General features: G+C 40.1%; 1 protein-coding gene across 2 annotated transcripts in view; it reads left to right on the forward strand.

The window, feature by feature from the left end:
• Positions 1–6,702: 6,702 nt before the first annotated feature.
• Positions 6,703–27,927, forward strand: part of RHCE (Rh blood group CcEe antigens) — a 37,282-nt gene continuing 16,057 nt past the window's right edge. Inside the window, exons 1-4 of one of the 2 annotated variants that reach the window (XM_043996382.1) lie at positions 6,703–7,014; positions 14,043–14,232; positions 15,700–15,850; positions 19,341–19,488. In XM_043996382.1, coding sequence (XP_043852317.1) covers positions 6,870–7,014; positions 14,043–14,232; positions 15,700–15,850; positions 19,341–19,488 — 634 coding nt within the window. In that variant the 5' untranslated portion in view covers positions 6,703–6,869. The remainder of the gene's footprint in view (positions 7,015–14,042; positions 14,233–15,699; positions 15,851–19,340; positions 19,489–27,927) is intronic. The other variant, XM_043996383.1, reaches the window with a different exon arrangement.

Here is a 27,927-nt window from a genome sequence, read left to right on the forward strand (position 1 = left end):
TCTTTTCCTCTTTCCTTGATCTAACCTACTAATGGTATTGCTGGATCAAAGTGTATATACAGTCTAGTCATTTGGCGGGAATAATTCCAAGACGCTTTCCAGAATGGATGGACCAATTCATAGTTCTACCAACAGTGCACCAATGCCCCCAACTCCTCCAACATTTGTCATTTTCATTTTTTGTCAATTTTGCCAAGCTGATGGGTGCGAAGCGAGATCTCAGAATTACCTCAATTTGCAGCTCTCTATTAGTTATTTGGAGCATTTTTATATGACTATAAAGAACTTCTTCCCATGGAAACTGCCTGTTTATATCCTTTTATCATTTATCAACTGGGGAATGGCTTTTATTCCTATACATTTGAACCAGTTCTCTATAATCTTGGAGAAGATACCTTATCAGAAAAATGCTGAAAGATCTTTTCCCAGCTAATAGTTTCTCTTCTAATCTTAACTGCTTTGGATTTGTTTGTTCAAAAACTTTTATCTATGTAATAAAAAAACTGTCTGTTTTATCTTCTGTCATTGACTTTCTCTCTTGTTGGGTCATGAACTCTACCAATAGATATGAAAGGTAATTTCATTCTTGCTTCTCTAAATTGCTTATGAAGTCATGTTTTATGTCTATTATGTATCCATTTGTATCTTACCTTTTGTTTTGTTTTGTTTTGTTTTTTAAGCGAGGCAATTGGGGTTAAGTGACTTGCCCAGGGTCACACAGCTAGTAAGTGTTAAGTGTCTGAGGCCAGATTTGAACTCAGGTACTCCTGACTCCAGGGCCGGTGCTCTATCCACTGCTCCACCTAGCTGCCCCTTTACCTTCTTATAATAATGTGTTAATCTAAACCCAATTTCTCCCAGACTGATGTCCACTTTTTCACAGCAATTTTTGCCAAATGGTGAATCTTTATTCCAGTAGCTAGGGTCTTTAGATTTCTCAAACACTAGGCTACTAGGTTTACTTGCTTCTGTATGTTATGAACCTAGTCTGTTCTGAGGATCATCCTTTCTATTTTTTAACAAGTTTGTTTATATGATTCCTCTGTTGTAGTATAATTTGAGATCTGCTGTTGCATTGGACCCTTTGCATCCAACTAATTAAAAAAAATATTTCCCTTGAGATTCTTTACCTTTTTCCTCCAGATGAATTTTTGTTAGTGGTGTTTTTTTCTCTCCCTAATTCTATAAAGTAATCCTTTGGTAGTTTGATTGGTATGGCACTTAATAAATAAATTAATTTAGGTAGGGATATTTTTATTATATTTGCTTGAACTATTCACATGAGCAATTAATATTTATCCTGTTATTTAGGTCTCTATTTCTGCAAAGAATGTTCATAGTTGGATTTGTATAGTTCCTTGATGTATAAATGGCAGATATATCAATCAATCAATCAATCAATAAACATTTATTAAGTACCTACTGATTACCAAGTACTGTGCTAAGTACTAGGGATACAAAAAGAGGCAAAAGAGTGTCTGCCCTCAAGCAGTTTACAATCTCATGGGGTAGGCAACACATAACAAATACATACAAAGCAAGCAATATACAGGATAAATATGAGATAATTAACAGAAGGAAGACACTGGAATTTAGAGGGGTTTTATATCTTCTTTAGGTTTTTTTGTTAATGGAATTTTTCTTTTTGATCTCTTCTTGCTAAGTTTTATTGGCAATATACAGAAATGTTGATGACTTGTGAATTTATTTTTATACTACAACTTTGCTGAAGTTATTGTCAAAATTAGGTGGGGTTTTTTTGGTTTTGTTTTCTCTCTAGGGTTCTTTAATTATACCATTGAATCATCTGCAAAAAGCAATCATTTTGCTTTTTTTCTTTGCCTATGTTTATTTCCTCAATTTCTTTTTCTTGTCTTTTTGCTATAGCTAGCATTTCTAAAACTATATTAAATAGTAATAATGACAATGGATAGCTTGCTATACCCTTAATCTTATTGGAAAAGGATTTAGTTTATACCCATTTATATAATAAGATCATATTTCATATATATATATACACATACATATATACACACACATTTTTCCATGTTGAAATCCATTTATTTCTGTATTTTCTAGTGTTTTTAAACAGAAATAGATGTTGTATTATTTTTAATATTTTTATTATTTTAATAGAATAATTTTTGTTGATCTTGTTATTTAATATAGCTAATTATGTTTCTAGTTTTCTTAATCTTAAGCCAAACCTATGTTTCTAATGTATATCTAACTTAGTCATAGTGTATAATCTTTTTGGTATATTACTGTAGTCTCATGTTTTATTTAAAATTTTTGCATAAATATTCATTAGAGATATTAGTCTGCATTTCCCCCCTCTGTTTCCATCTTCCATACTTTAGGTATGGACAATATTTATATCATAGAAGGAATTTGGTGAGTAATATTAGAATTAATTGTTCTCATACTATTTCTTTTGTTTTTGGTGCTGATGTTTTTCTATTTTGAGGTTTTTCATCATTGCTCTGATTTTTCTCTTATAACATGACTAATGCAGAAATATGTTTAATGTTATTATGTGTGTGTGTGTGTATATATATATATATATATATAAAACCTATGTCAGATTGCCTGCTGTCTAGGGGAGGGGGGAGGGAGGGGAGGGAGGGGACGGAGGGAGAAAAATCTGAAATTGGAAAGCTTGTATAAACAAAAGTTGAGAACTATCTTTACATGTAACAGAAAAAAAATACTTTATTAATTAAAAAAAGAATTAATTGTTCTTTGAATGTTTGATAGAATTCACTTGTGAATCCATCTGGTACAAGCTTTTTTTTCTTTTGAGAGTTCTTTTATGTCTTGTTCAATTTCTTCTTTTCTGAGACTGAATTGATTAAATTCCTCATTTTTCTGTTAATCTGGGCATTTTATATTTTTGTGAATATCTATATCATTTCATTAGTTGGTTTTATTGTCATGTAATTGGGGAAAAGAGTTTCTAATAATATTTATTTTTACTTTGTTTATTATAAATTTTACTTTTTCATTTTTGATACTGGTAATTTCGTTTCCTTTCTTCTTTTTTTTTTTTTTTAGTGAGGCAATTGGGGTTAAGTGACTTGCCCAGGGTCACACAGCTAGTAAGTGTTAAGTGTCTGAGGCCATATTTGAACTCAGGTCCTCCTGAATCCAGGGCCAGTGCTTTATCCACTGTGCCACCTAGCTGCCCCCTCCTTTCTTCTTTAATTAAGTTAGCTAATGGTTTTTTCAATTTTGTTGTTGTTTTGATAAATAGCTCTAAGTTTTATTTATTAATTCAGTGATTTTATTGTGTTTTCAATTTAATTAATTCTCATTTTTGATTTGCAAGATTTTTATTTTGAAATTTTATCAGGGCTTTAAAATTTGTTGGCTTTCTAGTCCATCCTTTCTGAAAAGCAATTTGAAATCATCACCAAAAAGTCACTGAACTATACAAATCCTTTGAACTTGCAAAACTACTACTACACATATATCTCCAAAAAGGTGAAAGACCAAGGGAAAGAACTCATATATACAAAAACATTTTAATGGATTTATTTCTAATAGTGAAGAATAAGAAACATAAATTAGGAGATGGTTGAGCAAATTATAACATAGGAAGGCAAAGGATTATTATTGTACCATAAGAAATTATGAATATGATGAATTCAGAGAAATCTGGGGAAGTGTTGTATGAAATGTTGAGCAGAAGAAAGAAAACAAATTGTACAATAATCATCTTGAAAGCCTTAGTAACTGAGAAATTCAGGGACCGATCCTTACTTCAGAAAGCTGATGATGAAGTACACCTCTTACCTCTTGGGATGAAAGACTGAAGGGGCAGAATGGGACATATATTTTTTGACATTTGGCTGATTATGCTTATTTGCTTTTTAAAACATTCCCCCAAAGGAAGAATTCAAAAACAAAAACAAAAACAAAAAACAACACCTTTCCAACAAACACAAGTCATCCAGCCAAACAAATGCCCATATCAATTGTGTTCAAAATAGATGCCTCATTCTTTTAGCTAAGTCCATCAGCTCGTTGGCAGAAGGTGGGTGGTGTGATTCATCTTAAATTCTCTGGACCTGTGGTTTATGCTTGTATTAATCAGAGTTATAAAGCCTTTCAAAGTTGTTTTTCTCTATGTTACTGTCATTATGTAAATAATGTTTTCCTAGTTCTTCTCACTTCACTTGGCCTCAGATGATAAAGGCCTTCCTATTGTCCTCGGAAACCATCCATTTTACCATTTCTTATAATGTGATAATACTCCATCACATTCACATGCCCTAATTTGTTCAGCCATTCTCCAACAAGTAAGCACTCCCTCAGTTCTTAGTTTGTTGTTAATACAAGACCTGATAGAAATATTTTTATACATATGAGTCCTTTTCTTTTTTTCTTTGATCTCTTTGACATATGGGCCTAGAAGTGGTATGGTTCCAAATTGCTTTTTAGAATGACTGGACCATTTTATAGTTCCACCAATAATGTATCGGTGTGCTTCATTTTCCAAAGCCTCTTCCTGCATTTGTCTTTTTCTTTCTTTCTTTTTGTCATCTTTGCCAACTTATGGGTGTGAGAAGGAATCTCAAAATTGCGTTAATTTTCTTTTTTTCTAATTATTAGTAATTTGGAACTCTTTTTTAATATGTTTAATAATAGCTTAGATTTCTGCCCTTGAAAAATACCTGTTGATATTCTTTTGCCACTTATCTACTGGGGAATGCCTCCTAGACTTATAAATTTTATATATATATACAAATGTATGTATATATGTATATAATGTATATGAGACCTTTATCAAAGAAACTTACTGCAAAGATTTTTCCCCTCATTTATTTGTTTCCCTTCTAATATTGAATGCATTAGATTTGTTTATGCAAACATTTTTAAATTGTTTATAATCAAAATTGTCCATTTGATTTTCTGGAATCATCTTTATTGCTTGTTTAGTTGTGAACTCTTCCCCTAACCATAGATCAGAAACATAATTTCTTCCTTGCTTTTCTAATTTGTTTATGATATCACAATTTACGTCTAAGTTATGTATCCATTTGGAGTTTATCTTGGTATGTGGTACAAGATGTTGGTCTACACCCACTTTCTGCTAATCTGCTACTTTGGTCAATTAGTGAGTCCTTGCCCATGCAATGGGGTCTATGGATATATTGAAAACCATGACACTGTGTTTGTTTGGTTGATTGGTTAGAGTTTTGTAGTTAAATCATCTTATCATCCACAAAAAACAATGACCTCTTTTTCTCTTTGCCTATGCTATCCCATTTGCCCTCCATTTCCCTTTCTTGCCTTATCGTTATACCTAGTGTTTCTACGATGTTAAATAGTACTGGTGAGCATGGGTATCCCTGCTTTACTTCAATCTCATTGGCAGGCCTCTGACTTTTCTCTGTTATGTATAAAGTTTGCTCTTGGTTTTAATGGATTAATAGATTTTATTAATAAATTTATTATTAGATTACTAGATTATTATTTTTGTTTGTTTTGTTCGTGAGGCAATTGGGGTTAAGTGACTTGCCCAGGGTCACACAGCTAGTAAGTGTTAAATGTCTGAGGCCGGATTTGAACTTAGGTCCTCCTGCCTCCAGGGCCAGTGCTCTATCCACTGCGCCACCTAGCTGCCCCATTTTTATTATGTTATTATTAATAATATATTTAATTAAAAACAATATATTCAATATATTTTATTTACTATGTTAAGGAAAGATCCATTTATTCCCAGGCTTTCTGCTTTTTTGTTTGTTTTTTTTACAGAAATGGGTGTTGGATTTTGTCAAAAGCCTTTTTGTAACTTCTGTAGATATGATCCTGTGATTTTATTATGTATACTGTTAACATAATTTATTATTGTTTATGTTCTTCCTTAGGTTGAACCAATTCTAATCACAGTATATAATCTCTCTAATATGTTGTTGTACCCTAGTTGCTAATATTTTATTTAAACCTTTTGTGGACTATGTTTGCTTGTCATAAGGGGGCAATTAGTGAGTAGTGGTAGGCCTACTAAAAGAAAAAAAAAAACAAACAAGGAGGGGGCAGCTAGATGGCGCAGTGGATAGAGCGCCAGCCCTGGAGTCAGGAGTACCTGAGTTCAATTCCAGCCTCAGACACTTAACACTTACTAGCTGTGTGACCCTGGGCAAGTCACTTAACCCCAATTGCCTCACGAAGAAGAAGAAGAAGAAATTTTAAAAGCACACAGGCAGAAACAAAAATAAAATCAGGAGACAGGTCAATATACAAAGTATGCATAACAAAAACTCAGTTTCATATATAATCCTCTTTTCTTTCTTCATACTAAAATATTCACATTTGTTGATGATTTTAAAGTGTACAATAAAATATAATAAAAAAATTTAAAAGAAGACACCAGTCAAGTCCTTTCTTCAGAGCCCCAAAGAAATTTGATCTGAAAGCAGAAACCAAAGCTAATATCTCAGGAGATCTCACTTCAGAAGAAGGTAAAACCACCAACATTGGACCCCTGAGTTCATCTTGCCTGGTCCATCTTGCCTAGAACGCTGCATCTGGTGGGGTCTCCAACAGAGAGTTGGAAGAATCAATGGTTCTCTCTTTCTTTCAAGTCATCATAGCTTCCATTCTGTCTGCTCCAGGCTGTGCTCTGGCCTCTGAAGACACCGGCATTCAGTCTAGTTTGCTATCTTAACTCAAGAGACACAGACCTATTGCTGACCCGAGATAACAGCTGCAGGGAGTTCAGGGCCTCCCCTGATCTCTAGCCTTATCTACTCTCCCAAATTATTGCCTTTTGAAAGGTGGGGGGAAGCAAAAGAGGAGAAGGGGTAAGAGTTATAGCCAAGAAAAGTTCCTTAGTTCTGTCCAGTGGCCTACCTGAGGGCAGCATGGGCTCCAAGTACCCCAAGTCTCTCAGGATATCCCTGCCCTTTTGGGCCCTGCTGTTGGAAGCTGCTTTCATTCTGGTTTTCTGCTTTTTCACGTCTTATGAGACCCCCTCAGAGAAGTTGGAGTTTCTGAAGAGATATCCAGGTAAGTGTCGCAAGCGATACAGCTGGCTTTTGTTGGCAAGGCTGGGCAGCTCTAGCGCCTGTGCATTCATTTGGATAAACCCCACTCCCCTCCCCAACCTGCTTCCTGCACCCAGTCCCTTTACATCATCCAGATGGATGGCTGGCTGGCTGGTATCAAGGGAAGGAGATTCCCTGCTCCTTCTTTTTCCCCCAAAGTTATCTGAAGGCTCACTGACCATCAAGTTGCATGCTAGAGTTGGAAGGGACCTTAGAATACAGACATTTAGAACACAGAAAATGATAGAGCTGGTAGAGGAACTTAGATCATAGAATGTTGGAATTAGAAAGAACTTTGCAGGCCATCTACTTCAAACCTCTCATTTTACAAATGAAGGAGGAGGATGACTTGTCACAGGTCATAAAGTGAATTAGTAAAGGTGGGACTAGATGCAGCTATCCTAGTCTTGTCTATGTTCTAAGGCCCCTTCCAGCTCTGACATTCAGAGTTCTGAAGGCCCTCTTAGCTTTGACAATCTGTGTTCTAAGGGCCATCCCAGCTCTGACATTCAGAGTTCTAAAGGCCCTCCCAGACTTGACATCCTGTGTTCTAAGGGCCCTCCCAGCTCTGACATCCTGTGTTCTAAGGGCCCTCCCAGCTCTGACATCCTGTGTTTTAAGGGCCCTCCCAGCTCTGATGTTCTGTGCTCTAAATCCCCTCCCACCTTACTCATCTTACTTGTTTGCCCTACATGCCTTAGCCTTAATGGTGGTCCATCTCTCCTACTCCGCAAAGCACCTCTCTATCCTCCTTTTAAGCACAAACCCTTTCCAGATGAGAAGACAATTAATTATGATGCTGCCACCAGGCTTTCTCAAATGAGGAAAAGTGAATCTGAGGAAGGTTAAGTGACTCGTTCAGCATCAAAGATAGCAGGATTTGAACCTCAGTGATGAAACTCCAGAGCCAAGGCCTTTCCCACTGCTTAGTTGGTCGGACAGGATGAACCTCTGACGTCCTTCCCAACTTCGAGGTTACCGTATGGTGCTAATGATTCTTCAGGTTAATCTGATGCTCAGTAATTTAAAAAGAACTTCTGCATCTCATTTGATTCTCACATTCTCGACCTTGGGAAGGAGCTGGTGTAAACATCACTACCACTGTTTTACAGAAGTGGAAACTGAGGCACAGAGAGATGGTGTGTGAGCTGCCCATCATGGTACAGTCAGTGAGCAGCCCAGACTGGGCTTTCGGACTCTGAGTCCAGTGCTCTTTCTCGTCCTGAGCTGAGTCTCTCTGAAGCATGGTGTTATTACCCAGCAAAAAGTCCTCCTCTGAGTGTAAGAGAAGCAAAGTAAACAAGACAGATAGCTCCACTTTTCTTTATTGAGATAAATTTCAGGCTTCTCCCTGTATTTATCAGTTGTTTGTGATAATGAAGGAGCTCTTCTCCACTCTTCAGGGAGAGAAAACCAAGACTGAATCTAGTTAAATGTTTATACAAAAGTGATATTAATTTAATTGCTGCAGAGCTGACGATGGGGCGCATTTGATACCTCAGTCACGCTGGAAGGGGGGGTGGGGAGGGAAACATAATTAGCCACCATTTCCAGGGCTCAGCTGCCGGCATGCAAAGTGTTTGCAGCAGGTGGTGTGAGGGAAAAGAATCAGTTTCACAGAGAATCTGGATGCTTTGCTGATTTGGCCAAGTGCCAGAGACAGGGCACCTGGACCCAGAGGGTGAGAGGCCTAGGAATAATTAGGGCCTCTGAGCAGTCCTAGCATATTTGAGATGGAAGGGATTTTAGAACTCGCAATGTCTAGTCTCAGACATTGTTTGAATTGGAAGAGGTCTTAGAAGGTGGAATGTTAGAAAGTAGAACACTAGGACAAAGAATGTCAGCACCAGAAAGAGCCTTGGACCATAGAATATTCGAACGTAGAATGTCAGAGTTGGAAAGGACCTGAGAATACAGAATGCTAGAACATAGATTTTTATAATAAATGTTAAAACACAGAATTTCGAAGGTGGAGATGACCTTATAACTTAGAAGCTTAAAATACAGAATGTCAGGACTCGAAGCGGAGTGGGAGAAAGGGGAACCTTAGAAAATAATGTTCGAGCTGGAAGGTACCTTAGTACATGGAATATCAGAGTGGGAAGGGACCTTAGAACATAGAATGCTAGAACACCAAATTTTATAGTATCAAATGTTAAAACAATTTCAAAGGTAGAGGAGATCTTATAACTTAGAAGTTAAAAAACAGGTTGTTGGTACCGGGAAGGGCCTTAGAAAGGACCTTGGAACCTAGAATACCCAGAACATAAAATGTTGGATTATGGAAGGTTAAAACAAAGAACGTTAGAACTGATACTGGGGCAGCTAGGTGGCACAGTGGATAAAGCACCAGCCCTGGATTCAGGAGGACCTGAGTTAAAATCCAGCCTCAGACACTTGACACTTACTAGGTGTATGACCCTGGGCAAGTCACTTAACCCCAATTGCCTAAAAAAAACCCCAAAACAAATAAAAAAAAACAAAAAAAAAAGATTTAAGGGACTAACCCAAGATTAATCCCTGCTCCTAAAACCCAGTCCTCCCAAACTGCCACAGGAAATCCCATTTTTGTTTGGATTTAGGCACTAGGAGGCCTCATTTAAATGCAAGTCATTCATGACTGGGATTGATTCAGGGAACTACTAGAACTCCCCTTCTCATTGCTGGTGGGCACTTTTTCTCTGCAACTTGTCATAAAAGAGAATTGTCCAGAATGCTGAGAAATTAAGTGGCTTGGCCAGAAGCAAGTGGTTAGTAAGTATCTGTGGTGGGATTAGAATGCAGATCTTCTTAGCTTCTTGGTAGTTCTCTATCCGCTCCCCCGGGGGGCTTCTTGAAACCAAGGCCCAGACAGAGGAGCAGAAGCTTTCATTCCAAATCAAGCCCCTAAACTAGGAAAAGAACCCAGGTCTCCTGGTTCCTTGGCCAGTGCTGTTTTTCTTTCACCAGGCTGTTGCCTTCATGCCCATTATCACACAGGGACACCTTGGTACTGAGCCCATTATCGGCCTGGCTTGAAAAGCAGGGCACAGCGCTGAAGGAGGAGACCCAGGTTAGGTCCAATTGCATTAAGAGACAGAAAAGCAAGAGAGGTTGGGTGCCTTGGCAAATGCCAGGAGACAGAAAAGGCCCAGTTAACCAGGGCGTGGCCTGAGGTCTCTAAGGGTCCAGGAAGGGAGGCTGAGAAGGCACCAGAAGGGAGGAGAGAGAAACAAATTCTCCTTCCCGGGTTCACAGAAGGTTGATGCCCCAGGGGCCTACTGAACTTGGATAACACTCACAGTCAGGCCTCTCCTCCCCATCCCCCATCCCTGGCTTTTGCCAGGCACCTAACTGGGTCCACAGTGATGTCAGGCAGGGCCGTGGGGGCGTCCTTACTGGCCCAGCTGCTGAGAGCAGGGACAGCTGCAGAGCCTGATAAGGCCCTCCCCATGCTGAGCCTGCCCTCTTTATTGTCCTACCCAGAATGATTCTTGTAACTCCTCTTGCCTCTTGTTTCTTCCCTGGAATTTACATGAACCTGTAAGAATGAGGTTTCCTTCCAAAGTTATTTCTTTCCCTTTTGAAATTTTTGTACCCACAAAGGGGTGTCAAAATAGGGACTCAGAGTATCTGAAGGGGCAGGGGTTGGGGGGGGGGTGGGCTGACATATTAATATGCTTCCTCTGAGGTGGGCACACTTCTAATGGAATTATAGTGAGAGGACTTTGTTAAGGAACCTTAGAGCATTGAATGTCAGACCTGGTTAGGGACCTTAGAGCACTGAATGTCAGAGCTAGAAGGAGTTTTGGAATATAAAATATTAAAAACAGAAACATAGAAGAGCAGAGCTAGAATGAACCTAAGAACATACAATGTCAGAGCTATCATTTCTGTGTGAGGTCCTTGAGATTAGGGCCTGCTTCAGGGGGCAGCTAGGTGGTGCAGTGGATAAAGCACTTGCCCTGGATTCAGGAGGACCTGAGTTCAAATCTACCCTCAGACACTTGACACTTACTAGTTGTGTGACCCTGGGCAAGTCACTTAACTTCCATTGGCCTGTTTTTAAAAAAAAGAGAGAGAGAGAGAGAGAGAGAGAGAGAGAGATCAGGGCCTGCTTTTTTTTTTTTGCTATTGTTTTTTGTTTGTCTTTCATTATATCCAAACTTTGGTGCATAGTAATAATAAAAGCTTGTTGATTGACTGCCTAGAAAGGACCTTAGAGATCATTTGGTTAAATCCCATTTTACAGATTAGGAAACTGGGCAGCTAGATGGCGCAGTGGATAGAGCACCAGCCCTGGAGTCAGGAGTACCTGAGTTCAAATCCGGCCTCAGACACTTAACACTTACTAGCAGTGTGACCCTGGGCAAGTCACTTAACCCCAATTGCCTCACTAAAAAAAAAAACAAACAGATTAGGAAACTGAGACCCAGGGAGGTTCGATTCAGTTCTCAATTTCCACTTCCAATGAGAGTCAGTTTGAAAAGCTTATGCCCCAACTTCCTATTCCTCATTTCCCACACCTTGCCATTGGGCTCCATAGAAAAATTATGGCTTCTAGAACACTGCTGCTGCTGCCGGGAGCAGTTGAGTGAACCCTAAATCCATTTGTCTCCCCTCCTTCTTTCCTCTCTTCCAATGACCACCCTAGTCTCCATTGCTGGAAACCACAGCTCTTACTTCAAAGCCAGCTATGGCGCCCTCTTTCTCTAATCTGATGTCTACCTAGATGCTGGTTCTAATTCTCCCTCGAGGTGCAATCAAACCTGAGGCCAATAGGGACCAGAAAGAAGGCTCAGGGTCGAGTTGTCTCTGAGGGAGGACTTTGGCCCTGCAAGAACGCTAAGGCCCAGTCACGTGGGTCTGTTCACGGCTCCTCCCACCACACACCATGTCCTATCTCTTTGCTTTTACACAGGCTGTCTGAGTGTAGTCCCCCCCTCCCCCCACACATACACCTGGAGTGCTCCACCTCCTCATCTCCTGTTAGTGTCCCTGGCTTCCTACAGGACCACACCTTCTCCAGGAGGCCTTTCCTCATCCCCCCGGCTACTGAGGTGACCTTCCATCTACTATAACTGTGCCACCCTTTGAATGTCATTTCCCCTCACTAGAATATAAGCTCCCTGGGAAACAATTTTTGTGGCCAGTACTTCTGATAAAGGCCTCATCTCTAAAATATATAGGGAACTAAATCAAATTTATAAGAATCCAAGTCATTCCCCAATTGAGAAATGGTCAAAGGATATGAACACGCAGTTTTCTGATGAAGAAACCAAAGCTATCTATTCCCATATGAAAAAATGCTCTAAATCTCTAATGATTAGAGAGATGCAAATTAAAACAACTCTGAGGTACCACCTCACACCTATCAGATTGGCTAAAATGACAAAAAAGGAAAATAATAAATGTTGGAGAAGCTGTGGGAAAATTGGAACACTAATGCATTGTTGGTGGAGCTGTGAACTGATCCAACCATTCTGGAGAGCAATTTGGAATTATGCCCAAAGGGCGATAAAGCTGTCCATACCCTTTGACCCAGCAATACCACTTTTGGGTCTTTTTCCCAAAGAAATCATGGAAAGGGGAAAGGGACCCACATGTACAACAATATTTATAGCTGCTCTTTACGTGGTGGCAGGGAATTGGAAGTTGAGGGGGTGTCCATCAACTGGGGAATGGCTGGACAAGTTGTGGTATATGAATACAATGGAATACTATTGTGCTATAAGAAATGATGAGCAGGAGGAGTTCAGAGAAACCTAGAGGGTCTTGCGTGAGCTGATGATGAGTGAGATGAGCAGAACCAGAAGAACATTGTACACAGTATCATCAACATTGAGTGTTGATCTACTGTGATGGACTATATTCTTCTCACCAATGCAATGGTACAGAAGAGTTCCAGGGAACTCATGATAGAAGAGGATCTCCAAATCCAAGAAAAAAAAAAAAGAACTGTGGAGTATAGATGCTGAATGAACCATACTATTTCTTTTGTTTTTGGTGCTGTTGTTTTTTTCTATTTTGAGGTTTTTCATCATTGCTCTGATTTTTTCTCTTATAACATGACTAATGCAGAAATAGGATTAATGTTATTATGTGTGTGTATATATATATATATATATATATATATATATATATATATATATATATATATATATATATATATATATATATATATATATATATATAAAACCTATATCAGATTACCTGCTGTCTAGGGGAGGGGGGAGGGAGGGGAGGGAGGGAGAAAAATCTGAAATTGTAAAGTTTGTATAAACAAAAGTTAAGAACTATCTTTACATGTAATAGAAAAAAATAAAATACTTTATTAATTTAAAAAAAAAAAGAATATAAGCTCCCTGAGGGCAGGGACTATTTTTTTCCTTTTTTCTTTGAATTCTCAGCTTTCAGCATGTAGCCTGGCACCAGTAAACACTTAATAGATGCTTGCTGATTGATTACTTGCTTGCTCTGCTTCCCCTTCCCCCACCCTCAGTCCATCTCACAGACCAGTGGTATTAAACTTAAATAAAAACTGATCAACTGCCTCAGAAAACCACAAATTAACATTAGCTTTGTCTTATTGCCTTTTTGTTTATTTCGTTAAACGTTTCCAATTGCATTGTTTTTGTTTTGGTTTGGTTTTTGGTTTTTGGTTGTTGTTGTTGTTTTGTTTTTGGCGGACCATGAGGGTTAAGTGACTTGCCCAGGGTCACACAGCTAGTAAGTGTCAAGTGTCTGAAGCCGAATTTGAACTCAGGTCCTCCTGAATCCAGGGCCGGGGCTTTATCTACTACGCCACCTAGCTGCCCCTCCAATTGCATTGTAACCTGGTTCAGTCAGCCCTCCAGAGTTTTGGGGGGCAATGAGCTTGACACCTCTGACTTAGTGCCTCTGGGCATGGGGGAGGCATTGAGGAAAGAGGGGTAAGGAAGATTCATTTCTTTAGACTGAAACACGGTCTCTCCCCTTTGTCCATCTCCTTCTCTGGCACCCTTCCCCAAGCAGCCTTCCAGGATATCAATGTCATGGCGGTGCTTGGCCTGGGCTTCCTTAAGGCCTCCTTGAGGAGATTCACTTGGAGCAGTGTGGTCTTCAACCTCTTTACCCTGGCCCTTGGGGTGCAATGGGCCATTATCCTGGATGGCTTCCTGTTCTCTTTCACCAGTAGGAAGATCGCCATCAGCATTCACAGGTACCTGCTCTGGGCCTGCCCAGGGATTCCTGCTTGTGTCCCCAGAAAGGCTGGGTGGAGCAGTAGGGCCTGCAGACAGGGAGGCTCAGCCTCAGCTCAGCAGAGACCCATTGAAATGCTCAGTACATCACTGCCTCATCAAATATCATTTCATATAGCGCCTAAGTCAGGAGTTCTGGACTTGAAGTCAGGAGGATCTGAGTTTGAATTCTCTTATTGTGTGGCCCTGGGCAAGTCACTTAACCTCTATCTGCCTCAGTTTTCTCATACATAAAATAGAGATGATAATAATAATGTTTACCTCACAGGGTTATTATGAGAATCAAATGAGAGAATCTATGTCAACTGCTTTGAAATTAAAAAATATAAATGCAAGTTATTATCATTATTGTTATTATTATTATAGTTGAATGAAACTTGAGAACACAAGGTTTTATACTGTTTGTAAATCATATGATCCCAGAGAGCCTGGGTTCCCATTCTCACAGGGTAACGGAAGTTTATCAAGGGAGAATATTTGGTAAATAGTTATATTATGCTATTGAAATATTTTTGAACTCTGAAAATATTTCCAGTTAATGAAGTTATAAAATATTTCGTATATTCTTGGAGAAGAAAAATAAATGGATTTAATTGATTTTGGAGGGGGCAGGGCAATGATGGTTAAGTGACTTGTCTAGGGTCACACAGCTAGTAAGTGTCAAGTGTCTGAGGCCAGATTTGAACTCAGGTCCTCCTGAATCCAGGGCTGGTGATTTAGCCACTAGGCCACCTAGCTGTCCCCTTAATTGATTTCTTATGCACACATGTGTCATAAACTCTAGAAGGTATTTCCTTTCATGTTGAATAGGGCATATGGGAAAGTTGACTGGAAAGCTGAAGGGGGTGAGGACTGAAAAAAGGTTGGGAATCCCTGAGATTCAGAATGTTTTCAAAGTGACAGATGGGTGAGTGCTGCTGCTGCTGCTCTTGTTGTCATTGTTGTTGTTGTTTGTCCTTCCTTCTTAAAGAGGAGATGATGACATTGGGAGGTGATGCCATGACTTGCAATGAATTGGATTTAAGTGAGGCAGGGCTATGCAAAGTCACCAGCCTCACTCTCTCCTCCAGAACCATCTGGGTCTAGTGGAAAGATATACATCAACACGACTGGAGATGGCCCTGGATGTTTAAGGCAATTGGGGGTTAAGTGACTTGCCCAGGGCCACACAGCTAGTAAATGTCAAGTGTCTGAGGCCAGATTTGAAGTGTCTAGGGTCAAGTACTCCCAATTTCAGGGCCAGTGCTCTATCTACTGCACCACCTAACTGCCCTTGGGTGAGTATAGGTGATTGTGGAATGACAGACTGCTCCATGGGGCAGAGAATGAAGGCAGTGGCACTTGGGATGGGGCATCCTTTGTTTTGTGTCATGTCCTCCCACCCCACCCTTGCCCCCAACTCAATCCTTACTCTTGATTTTCCTCAGGATCATACTGGGTACTATGAGTACTATGTCTGTCCTCATTTCATCTGGGGCCACCCTGGGCAAAGTCAACTTGATCCAGCTGATAGTCATGACCATGCTGGAAGTAACAGCCTTCCAAGGAACTAAGAAGCTCACCCAGGACTTCCTTAAGGTATGACTCCGAGCCCCAGAAAGTTAGAGCTGAACAGGACCTTCATGGTTTCCTAGTCCATCTCTCTGCATTTATACCCGAAGAAATAGAGGCCTTAAGAGGAGAGAAGAGGCCATTTGGTGTCATTGGACAGTACACTGAACCTGGAAGTCAGTGGAAACCTGGCTTTAGATCCTGCCTCCCAAACTTCCTAGCTGTGTGACCAAGGACAAGTCGCTTAACCTCTCTGAGTCCCAGTCTCCTCATCCGTACCATGGGGATGATAATAATACCTCTGGGATATTTACCTTAGAGGGTTGGTGTGAGGTTCAGATGAGATGGGATCAGTAAAGTACTTTGTAAATCTTAAAGTGACATGACAAATATCACCTAATCATCATTATTAAGCAATTTGCCAAAGGTTGTGCCAGCAGTTAGTTGCAGAGTTGGGATTATGCAGTTTTAATTGGACATGCTTTTATTAAGTGTTGATTATGTTCTAGGTACTGCTCTAGGTATTGGAGATATGAGCCCCAAATAAAAAAGTTCCTTCCTTCAAGGAGGTCACCTTCTGCTACAGAACCTCTTATCTTCTGGCTCCTAACAATGGGTTCTTTCCAGGGTCCCAGGCTGTCTTTGGTAGTGTGAGAAAATAATGGGATTTGGTAGATACTCAAAGGCCCCACCTGGAGATTAATCTAAACTGACTGAATTAAGTGAGAGTGATTAACTTTGCTGATTAGCCTACTTAAAGTTAATTAGATTGTAACCACACCCAACTGGCCTTTAAGAAGGTATTGTTCTCAGAAACTACTCAACAGGAGACCACCTTCAAGTCCAGTGAACCAATGGATTTGGATGACACTAACCAATCAGCTTGAAGCAGTGTGTAAGGACCACCTCTGCTCCAGACCTATAAAAAGCTTCCACACTCAGTTTGCTGGGGAGTTCATGGTTGAAGCAGGCTCCTGGTGCAGGACTTGAGGAAGAACCAGACCAGGCTGGAGCTCTAGGCTAGATAGGCCTTTTCTTAACTTTCTAAACTCCACATGTTCTCTTTTTACTAATACCTAGTATGCTTTAATAAATTCTTAATGCCCAAAGACTGGTGCTAAAGCTTCTAATTTAAGGCGACCACACATTTAGATTTTAAACATCACCGTAGCTACCTTGCTTCTTCTTAGGTCAAATGCCTTGGCAGCAAATATGTGTTGGGCTGGTCTATCCGGAGAATTGATTTATGAGTAGGGGAAAATGATTTCCAATACCTTCATCCTCATCTATCACAAGACTTGATTTTGCTGTAGTGGCATTTGAAGACTTGGCAAGTTTTATTCTGTCACTAACTCATTGTGTGACCTTGGATAAGTCACTTCCTTACCTTGGAGTCTCAGTTTCTTCATTTGCAAAATAAGGTCCTTGGACTAAGCTCCAATATTTTATGTCCTGAAATCTCTTTCCATTCTAGCATCCTATGTTTTATGTTTCCTTCCAACCTTGACATTCTATGTTCTAAGATTCCTTCTGACATCAACACTTTCCATTCTAGCCTTCTATGTTCTAAGTTTATGTCCAGCTCTGATATCCTATATTTCCAATATTTTATGTTCTAAGGCTCCTTCCAGCTCTAATCTGTTTTCTTCTGGCAATCTATGTTCTAAGGTTCCTTTTAGCTCTTTCTGAATTCTAAGACCGCTTCAAGTTCTAACATTCTATGAAATGTAAAAGGTTCCATTAACCCAATTTTAAAATTAAGAATGAGCTACAGAACTGACTTGGTAAACGAAAAAACATTAAGATAGACTTAATTACTATGGTGTGGGCAGTCAGGAGTGAATACTGAGGGAGGAGAGAAAGAAGGGAAAGAGGGAATTAGAGAGAGGAGGGAAGCAGGGAAAGAGACAAAGAATAGGAGAGGGGGGAAAGGGAGAGGAAGATGTGATTAGGAGGAACTATCTCTGAAGAGGAACAGATGTAGACTATTATGAGGATGAAGAAAGACAAATAAAAAGAGAGGAAAAGAATTAAAAAAATATTATTTGTATATATATATATATATATATTCTTTTGGGGGGGTTAGGTAATTGGGGTTAAGTGACTTGCCCAGGGTCACACAGCTAGTAAGTGTCAAGTGTCTGAGGTCATATTTGAACTTAGGTCCTCCTGAATTCAAGGCTGGTGCTTTATCTACTGCGCCACCTAGCTGCCCTGATGGTATTTATGTAACACTTTAAGGTTTTCAAAGCATTTTCATATTGTCCTCAAAACAAAACAACCGTGTGAGAAAGGTGCTGTAGGTCTTCCTAGCCCTGTTTTACAGATAAGGAAGTGAGCTCAGAGAGATTGAGTGACTTGTCTATGGTCACATAGCTAGTAAGTGTCAGGGTTGGAATTTGAACTCATGTCTTCCAAATCTAAGCCTAATGCTATCCCATGACACCATGCTGTAGAAAGGAAGAAAAGAGCAATACAGAACAAAAAAGGAAGGAGGGGACAAAGAAGAGGTAGTTTCTGAGGTCAGTCCAGGAAGATGTGTCAGTCCAGACAGACATTGCTGTTCACTTTGTCTGGTTTCTTTTGCATGGTCATTACGTGTGAATTTTTTTTTTAAGCACCCATTATTGATACTGTTAACAAACTTTAAAGTCTGCAAAATGTTGACATTATTTCTAGTCAGTGTGACTGTGGGCATGTCACCAATTACGCTGAACCTCAGTTTCTTCATCTATAAAATGGAATAATAATAACTGATGTCCCCGATCAATTGAGGTTCACAGTAATCCTATGAGTAGACACCTCAGTCATTATTATCCCATTTGACAGATGGGGAAACTGAGGCACAGTGTGTTCTCAGTGACATGCCAATGGTCACATGGGTGATAAGTATCAGAGGCGGGATTCAATCTGAGGTCTCCCTGACTCAAAGTGCCTCCCACAAGCTCACATTCTTCTAGAGTTGGATGGTTTCCAAACCATTTTCCTCACACCAGTTTCTCCAGGTGGGTAGTAGTAGTACAGTTATTAGCTCCAATGTACAGAAGAGAGAGGAGAAGTGACTTGGCCAATTTCACACAGGGAGTAGCTGAGCTGGTGCTTGAATCAGCACTGTTGTCCAGGCTAGTATTCTTTTTTTTGTTTTTGCTTGGCAATGGGGGTTAATTGACTTGCCCAAGGTTACACGGCTAGTAAGTGTCAAGTGTCTAAGGCCAGATTTGAACTCAGGTACTCCTGACTCCAGGGCTGGTGCTCTATCCACTGCACCACCTAGCTGCCCCCTTAGGCTAGTGTTCTTTCTACTTACCTGCATCCCTTTGGCCACTCTTTATCACTTCAACAAGTCTTTGTTGAATGGGAGAACCTTGGCATCCAAACAGTCAAAGAAATGATTCCTTGCATTAGACAAGCTGAGCTATGCATAGGAGTCAAGAGGGGAAGAAATCCAGGGGAGGGCAACAATTGACCACATGTTTACCAGACTTGGTCTGAAAGTGTGTCCTGGATTGGGTTACAGATGGAAGAACATCAGAGCATGATGCAGATCCACGTGTTTGGGGCCTACTTTGGTGTGGCCGTGGCCTGGTGCCTCTCAGAGCCAGGACTGAGTACTGCCAAGGACAAGGAACGCGGAGCCATAACTTCCAGTCTCTTTACCACACTGGGTAAGAGGAAGGCAGTGGGTGGCTTACATACTGGGATCTAAAGTACTGCCTATAAATGTCTCACCCTTGGTGCCTGAAATTCAACCATTAATGTAGTCAGGTCATCCTTTTTGGTTGAGCATTGACCAGTAGGGGCATAAGCCCTAAGGTGCAAATACATCAAGGAAGGAGAACAAGTAAGTCCTTAGAAACCATTAATGCTTTATAGTTACCCAGGGGTGAGGACAGTTAAGTACCTCAGAGCTGGGAAGAATCTTAGAACATTAGCACATAGGACATCAGGTTTGGAAGAGGCCTTACTTAGAAAAATAATGTTAAAGCTGGAAGGGGATCCTAGAACCCAGAATGTCAGAACCGGGATGGCCCTTAGAACAGAGAATGTCAGAGCCAGGAGAGGCTTTAAATAGAGAAAACACCTTATAACACAGAATGTGTCCAACTCCCTCATTTTACAGATGAGTTAACTGAGTGTCGGAGAGGCAAAGTTACCTGCCCAAATGATTTGTAGCAGAATCAAGGTTAGAACCTGTAACCCTGGTTCCACAACAAGTATTTTTCCTGCACCCTCCATGGCTAACACAGCAGCCTTGTCAGATAAATGTGTGCAGGCTGTTCTTTTCAGTGTGTGGCTATGAAGGCTATTTATGTGGTTCTGTTAAAGAGGGTTTATCATGCCATGCATTAGGATATAGATTGGGGTGCAGTAAGGAGCCTGGATGCCTGGATCCCAGAGTTAGTTCTGTTTCTGATTCCTTCTGGGAGATACAGAAGAAGAGAAGACTCAGTAGGGGAGCACTCTAGGAATTTACAATTCATTTGGGGAGACAAGATACCCATACACTCTCATTTTTTATCTTAGCATGTCCATTGCCTGGTATATGGCAAACATTTAATAAATATTTGGGGGCAGCTAAGTAGCGCAGTGGATAAAGCACTGGCCCTGGATTCAGGAGGACATGAGTTCAAATCCGACCTCAGACACTTGACACTTACTAGCTGTGTGACCCTGGGCAAGTCACTTAACTCTCATTGTCCCCCCACCCAAAAAAAATTTGGTGACTGATTGCTATAACTGACCATTCAAAGCAGCATATGATAATGGTCCAACCAATCAACCAATAATTACCAAGAAGCAGTGTGGTGCAGTGGAAAGAGCAATGTATTTTTGCATCTGAAGGCTTAAGTTCAAATCTTACCTCTGTTATTTACTACCTGTGGGAGCTTGGGCAAGTGGCTTAAACTCCCTTCAGGCTTCATTTTCCTCATATGTCAAATGAGGGGGTAGAATGAGCTGGTCTCTAAGGAATATTCCAGCTTTTGATCTATAAGTATTTGTGGTTTTGGTTTTGGTTTTGTTTTTTGTGAGGCAACGAGGGTTAAGTAACTTGCCCAGGGTCACACAGCTAGTAAGTGTCAAGTGTCTGAGGTCGGATTTGAACTCAGGTCCTCCTGAATCCAGGGCCAGTGCTTTATCCACTGCCCCACCTAGTTGCCCCAATCTATAAGTATTTATTAGGTTTCAAACCTGCAGTTTGCAAGTCCCAGTGAAGCTGGGCTAAAAAATAAATGGACTGATCCCTGGCCTCTTCATGACATCCCCCCTCCCCACCTCACCCCCACTATATAGAAACTTGAGTAAAGGTTATAAATTGATTACATTAAAAAACAAAACAAACCAATTTGCTCTTTGTGGCTGTCAGCACCATCTGATAACCCATCAGGCCCACATGTTTCTGGGCCCTTCTCCTTTAGTCTTGAACATTCCCAGGTAGGCAGGCAGGGAGGTAGGTTACCTCTGTGCTCATGTTGATGTGAAGCCAGGGCACCAGATGTGCTGGTGGCTGATAACAAATGGTCCCGTCATTCTAGCCTAGGCCTTATCTGCATTAAACACTCAGGGTGGAGAGCTCAGGAGGCCAATATTTTTGCACGGGAAGGGAAGGATGTGTGATAGTAAAAAGTCATAGTCCATGCAGAAAGTGGGGATTTTGGAGAAGGTAATAATCATAACAATAATAACAATGCTAGTATTCAACAGACTGTACTGCAGTCTGACAGAACTGTTGCCCACAATTGCCCAGACAGAACAATGAATGCTTCATTATCATTTAAGAATGGGGTTTGAGTTCATTTCCCCAGACCAAAGATTTATAACCTCCAAATGATGTAGAGTATTAATAGCTAATAATAACTCAGCATTTGTAAAGTGCTTTAAGGTTCTCAAAGTGCTTTGAAGATACCATTTCATTTGGTTCTCAAAACAATCCTGTGAGGCAGATCGTATTATTATTCCTATTCTCAGGATGGGGAAATTAACATTGAGAGAGGTTGAATGACTTGCCCAGGGTCAAACATCTAGTCTGAGGCAAGATTTGAATTCAGTTCTTCTTGCTTCCAATGTTAGCTCTCTCCGAATTGTACCACTTAGCTTTCAAAATATAGGAAAATATGGGAAGAGGGTGAAGTATGTGTGTATATGTATACATATATATATATATAATGTATATATACATATACATATATTCACACACATATATACATACATACACACACACATATACATATATATATATATATAAATCTCTGTTGTCCTGTCTGCAACTGGAATTGTCCTAAATATTCTTTCAGAGAGCCTATAGATTATGAGCTTAACTTCGAAATAGAATTCAATTATAAAAAGCAAGCGTGTTATTCATCTGTGTGATAGTCTGCAGAACATTACATATAATGGCAAGGTTAAGGGGCAGCTAGATGGTACAGTAGATGGAACACCAGCCCTGGAGTCAGGAGGACCTGAGTTCAAATCTGGCCTCAGACCCTTGACACTTACTAGCTGTGTGACTCTGGGCAAGTCACTTAACCCCAATTTCCTTGAAAAAAAAATAGCAGGATAATAGTGGGGTAGCACCTTGTCCGAGGCCAATTTTTATATGAACCCCATCAAAACAAAGATGTTGAAAATGAAAAAACCCACCAATTACTGTAACTGTCCTCTCTATGCTGTTTCATAGTTTAAACTGTGCTTTCTCATATATTATCTCATTTGATCCTCACTAGAGCCCAGTGAAGTAGACAAGGGTAGGAATTATTGTTTCCATTTTATAGATAAGCAAACTGAGGTTCATAAAGGGGAAGGTACTTATCCAGTATCACATGGCTCAGTCATGGGCAGAGGTTGAATCAGAAGGCCAGTCTTCCTAGTCTGGATGTCAGGCTCTTTCTATAATACTGACTGGGGCAAGTGACTGATCAAAGTGGTTTGAAAATCCTCATTAGGACAAGAGAGAGGCATATTACCAAAAAGGCATACTGGTTTTTAGGGTCCTTTTAAACTCGTTCTCCTTGCAATTCCTCAAACAAGACTCTGTCCGAACTCTGAGCACTTTCCATGGGCCGTCCTCAGTGCCTAGAAGGCATTCCCTCCTTTCCTCAACTTCTTGGTGTCCTCGAAATTCCAGCCTAAATCCCTCCTTCTACTAGAAGCCTTTCCCCATTCCCCTTCATGCTGGTGCCTTTTCTCTGCTGACTATTGTCAATTTATCCTTTATATATCTTTTTTTGTTTTTATTTTTGTTTTTGCGGGGCAATGGAGGTTAAGTGACTTGCCCAGGGTCACACAGCTAGTAAGTGTCAAGTATCTGAGGCTGGATTTGAACTCAGGTCCACCTGCATCCAAGGCCGGTGCTTTATCCACTGCTTCACCTAGCTGCCCCCATACCCTCTATATATCTTATATGTACGTAGCTATTTGCATGTTGCTGCCCCCTTGCCCCCCTCCCCCATCCACTGTGAGTTCCTTGAGGGCAGGAACCTTCTTTTGCCTTTCTCCCTTTAGCACATTGCCTGGAACATAGTAGGGACTTGTTGACACAATCAAGTCATTTCCTTTATCTGGACTTCACTTCTTTCATCTCGAAAATGGGAGGGTTGGACTTGATATCTCTACAATCCCTTCTGAAGTCTCCATCACAGGGACCTAGGATATGGATTAGTTGATGGCCAAAGGAGTCTTTCTTTCTATGCCTGAGAATCCCCTTTATTATGGAAGGAACGCCTGCTTTAGAGAGGTCTAGGGTAGTTTATTGTGTCCCTGGGGGATGGGGAGGGAGCAAAGAGCTCCTTTTTCATTGGGTTTAGATGCTGGATATTCCTGGGAGAGGGATGTTTGTGATGGACACTAGGCAGAGGGAGAAATTCTCCAGAGGGCTCATTCCAAGGTGGGAGGGAACACTCACCATGACCGTCTCCTGAGCCATTCTTTCCTATTTCTAGGGCAAGTCCCTGCTGAAGGGAGAGTCAGCAAATTAAAAGTACTATTCAAATGTGAAAGGGAATGCAGTGAAATATAGAGCCTTGGACCAGGAGCCTGAAGACATGAGGGCCAGCCAAGGAGACTAACTCTGAATCTCTGTTGATGGCCTTGGCCAAGTCACCTCAGCTCTCTGGGCTTTTTCTCATGTGTAAAATGAGGAAGTTGGAATTGAACTCTAAGGCCTGAACAGCTCTGACACTCTGGGTTCCAAGGGCCTTCCCAGCTCTGACATCTGGGTTCTAAGGGCCCTCCCAGCTCTGACATCCTGTGTTCTAAGGGTCATCCCAGCTCTGACATCCTGTGCACTGTAAGGGACTAAAATTCTAGCTAGTCTGTCTAAAATATCTAAAGAGTAGTTGCCAATAAATTATAAGCTTTAGCAAGAGTTTAGACTTTTAAGCATTTATTAAGGAGAATAAGATTGGTGAAGAGAGAGAGAACAGTCTAGATTCATCTATCTATCAAAGGGAGAGCACATTTTTAGCTCCACTTTCCACCAGAGTCCTGATGAAAAAGAGTCAGCCACACCTCCTTCAACCCCCAAGTCTCCTGCGAAACTGGCAACATCCCTTCCACTCGCACACACATCTCCAAGCTAATTGGCTGGTAGCCTTGATTGACAGTACCCATGAGCAAACGTCCCTTCCTGACACCAAAGAAAGCCGCATGGCTGCCCTCAGAAGCCTTCTCCTCATGGCGGAGCTTTCCTACACTAATTCTCCAGCAGGTGGCATCATTCCAAACGTTACAGTCCCCCTTTTGTTTCTTCGAGGAACACATTAGTGTTTCCTTGACAAAACAGTCAAAAACAACAGAATATAATACCCTATGCTAACAAACAATATGTTAATAACAATATAGAAAAAGGAGAAAGGGGTAAGTTTGTCAAGAGGAGGTCCCTCATGAACTGGCACTTTGACACTGCCTGCAGAGGGACAGCCTCTGCAGAGAATACATGTTACAAATGGTGTATATAACAACAGAAGGGGGAAAAAACAACAACAACAAAACGGTTTATTTTAATTCTTTGAAAGTCTTTTCTCAGATGATTCTTGGGATGTCCTCTGGGTATAGTCGTGGAATGGAAGTCTTTTCAGGGGTTGATGTGTGGACACTGGTAATCAGACAGGAAAGTTTCCTACAAAATTGAGCTTAACACAACTTTAAAATAGCTTTGTCAATAATCAAATCAAACAATGAGAGTTCTTAAAAACATGTCTAGTGGCAGCTGGGTGGCGTAGTGGATAGAGCACCGGCCCTTGATTCAGGAGTACCTGAGTTCAAATCCGGCCTCAGACACTTGACACTTGCTAGCTGTGTGACCATGGGCAAGTCACTTAACCCCAATTGCCCAGCAAAAACAAAAAAACAAAAAAACAAAAAAAAAAACCATGTCTAAGAGAATTCAGAATCTTATTTGTTACACATGAAACATATAATAAAACAAAACCTGAAACATTCTCTAAAACTTAATATTACAATAGTCCTCTAAAACTTAATATTACTATAGTTCCCCCTTGTGGAGGGTAAATTGAGAAGACAATTGCAATATTAATTAAAAAAAATAATTTTTATCTTTGTTTCATCACTTTTTGCATCATCTGCCTAATTATCCTCATGCCATTATGAGAAATTAAAGAATCTAATATAATTGGTAACAGATGTCAAGGTCAAATTCAACACTTTATTTATCATAACACCTGAGATAATTATGGGGGTTACCATAAAAGAACAGAAAAATGATGGGATATGAGCATTCCCACACATGAGCAATATATACTGCCCATGCAGTACGCCAGGCTTAAAATAGGTGGATGGAATATACAACCATGCCACCAAACATACTGGAGGAAACTGAGTCAGACTTAATTAGACTCATGGGATTGAGATGTCCAGGGCATCAGGCATATAGGAGGGAGCATAGAAGCCAGGTGTAGAATGAGATGGGTGGGATGCAAACTTCCAGTCATCTGTACAATATTGTGGGAAAAAATTAAACCAAGAGAAACCAACCTCACCATTTGTCAAAAGCCGTTCCCTTGACCATACCTAGACTTCATGCATGTCTCCCCTCATGTGACAGTTCAATGTCTGCTCTTGCATGTATTCCTCTTGTGATCGGATGGCATCCTGGCCAAATGGCATCTGATAACTCAGAATGAAGGCAATTAATGTCTTAAATGATAAATTCTCATAATCTAAGTCTCATATGGATTTAAAAATTGAGGATAATAATGATCGCAAAAAATGTGAATGTACCTTGACTCAGAATATAATATATAATTATGCAATAATTTCAAATAATACCTTTTTTTACTAAATGTACAATTACTTTTGTGAAAAATAAGAACATATTTAAATACAAGTTAAAACACAACACAATCTTAAAGAGAACTTATTTTGAAAAAAGAAAACTTTTACAAATGTTCCCCTCTTTTTTAAAAAAATATGCTTATCAAAAATAATATTTCTAGAATCAATTTACACTTGCCATGGCAACCAGTTTGCCAGGAAAATGCTTTATAGAGTTTGATCAAATAATCAGTTGAGAGAAAAGAATAACAAAAACAATATGGGAGCACAATACTTCCAGAATTAACATTGTATTATGAAATCAAAACCATCTTGCATTGTTTTAAAATAGAGATAAACAAATACAACAAAATACACATGGAAGAATGAAAGACAATTAAATTCAAACTAGGGAAATCTAAATGAATATGAACTTAACATTAATAAGACTATTACAAAATATAAACTTGATCATATGACTATAAAAAGCTTTTACAAATATTCTCCCCTTTTTTAAAGCTAAGTACAAAAAACAATCTTAAAAGCATGAAAATCTTTATGAAAATAAACCCATACTGTTAATTTCAAAATGTAGATGTAATAGCATAGAAATCTTTATGCAACCTCTGAACTGACATTATTTCTCTGAGTGAATTTAGAACACTTTTGATTCCAATATCTAAAATCCCCAATACTCATTAATATCCTGCTGTTTACTTCTACATTTCTGCAAAATATGTCATCTTGAAATATGATGATGCTTGTCATTTTTATTCAGCGTAAGTTTGTCTTCTTTAACCCCTCTATTTTCTCTGTCAGTCCTTTCATAATATAAATGCTTTATAAGGTTACTAATTAAAGACAAAAGCAGGTTAACAAAATTATGAACAAAGAGAGCATATCTGGGATTTAAAGGGTTTTCCAAGGTTGGTTTGGGAGAACCACAGCAGGTCAAATCAGAATTATAGCCAGGCTGGGGAAGGGCTGAGCCTGACTGTTCCAGTAACTGAGTAGAAGCTGCAAATGCAAGTAGAGAAAGCTGTGCATGCTCAAGCTTAGGACCTGAGGAGGGCGGATTGGATCTCTGGACTTCCCTGGCAGAATCAAGGGGCATGGCCATGGGAGGAGTAGGACATGGTGCCAGAGGAGGGGGAGGGGATGGGTTCCCAAGAGGAGGGGAAGGGCAATTTTAATCAGGCTTGGTTTCGAACTCAAGCCTGGGTTCCCCTTCCCCCACAGCTTCTAGATGCAGTAGGGGCGTTGCCTCCAGGCATGCAAAAGAAAAACTCTTAGTGTTAGAATTTGAAAAAAATGCAGGAGTCAGAGGCATGTCTGAAAAGGCATGGTTGGGAGAGGGGGGGATATTTATATTCCCTTGTGTGAGCACCTTGCTCACTCTTCTAACAAAAATAAAAATAAAAATAGAAAATCCACAAAAACAAAGCATTAACATGATCTTATCCCCCATTTGTCTGGTTAAACAGACTAAAATCATAAACAGGGTACTTAGGGAGTTGAAAAAACCCATTTGAAAATTTAAATAGGAAACAGCTGGTACTTCAGTTTAAAGGGACAGGGTAGGGGAAATTTCTTACCCAACCGGAAGATCAGAAGATGGAGGTTCAGCCATCTGTAAGGGGCTAAAATTCTTGCTAGTCTGTCTAAAATATCTAATGAGTGGTTGCCAATAAATTATAAGCTTTAGCAAGAGTTTAGACTTTTAAGCATTTATTAAGGAAAATAAGAATGTGGTGAAGAGAGAGAGAAAGAGGCCTAGATTCATCTATCTATCAAAGGGAGAACGCATTTAGCTCCACTCTCCACCAGAGTCCTGA

This window comes from Dromiciops gliroides, chromosome 3, assembly GCF_019393635.1.
Source record: "Dromiciops gliroides isolate mDroGli1 chromosome 3, mDroGli1.pri, whole genome shotgun sequence".
NCBI lineage: Eukaryota > Metazoa > Chordata > Mammalia > Microbiotheria > Microbiotheriidae > Dromiciops > Dromiciops gliroides.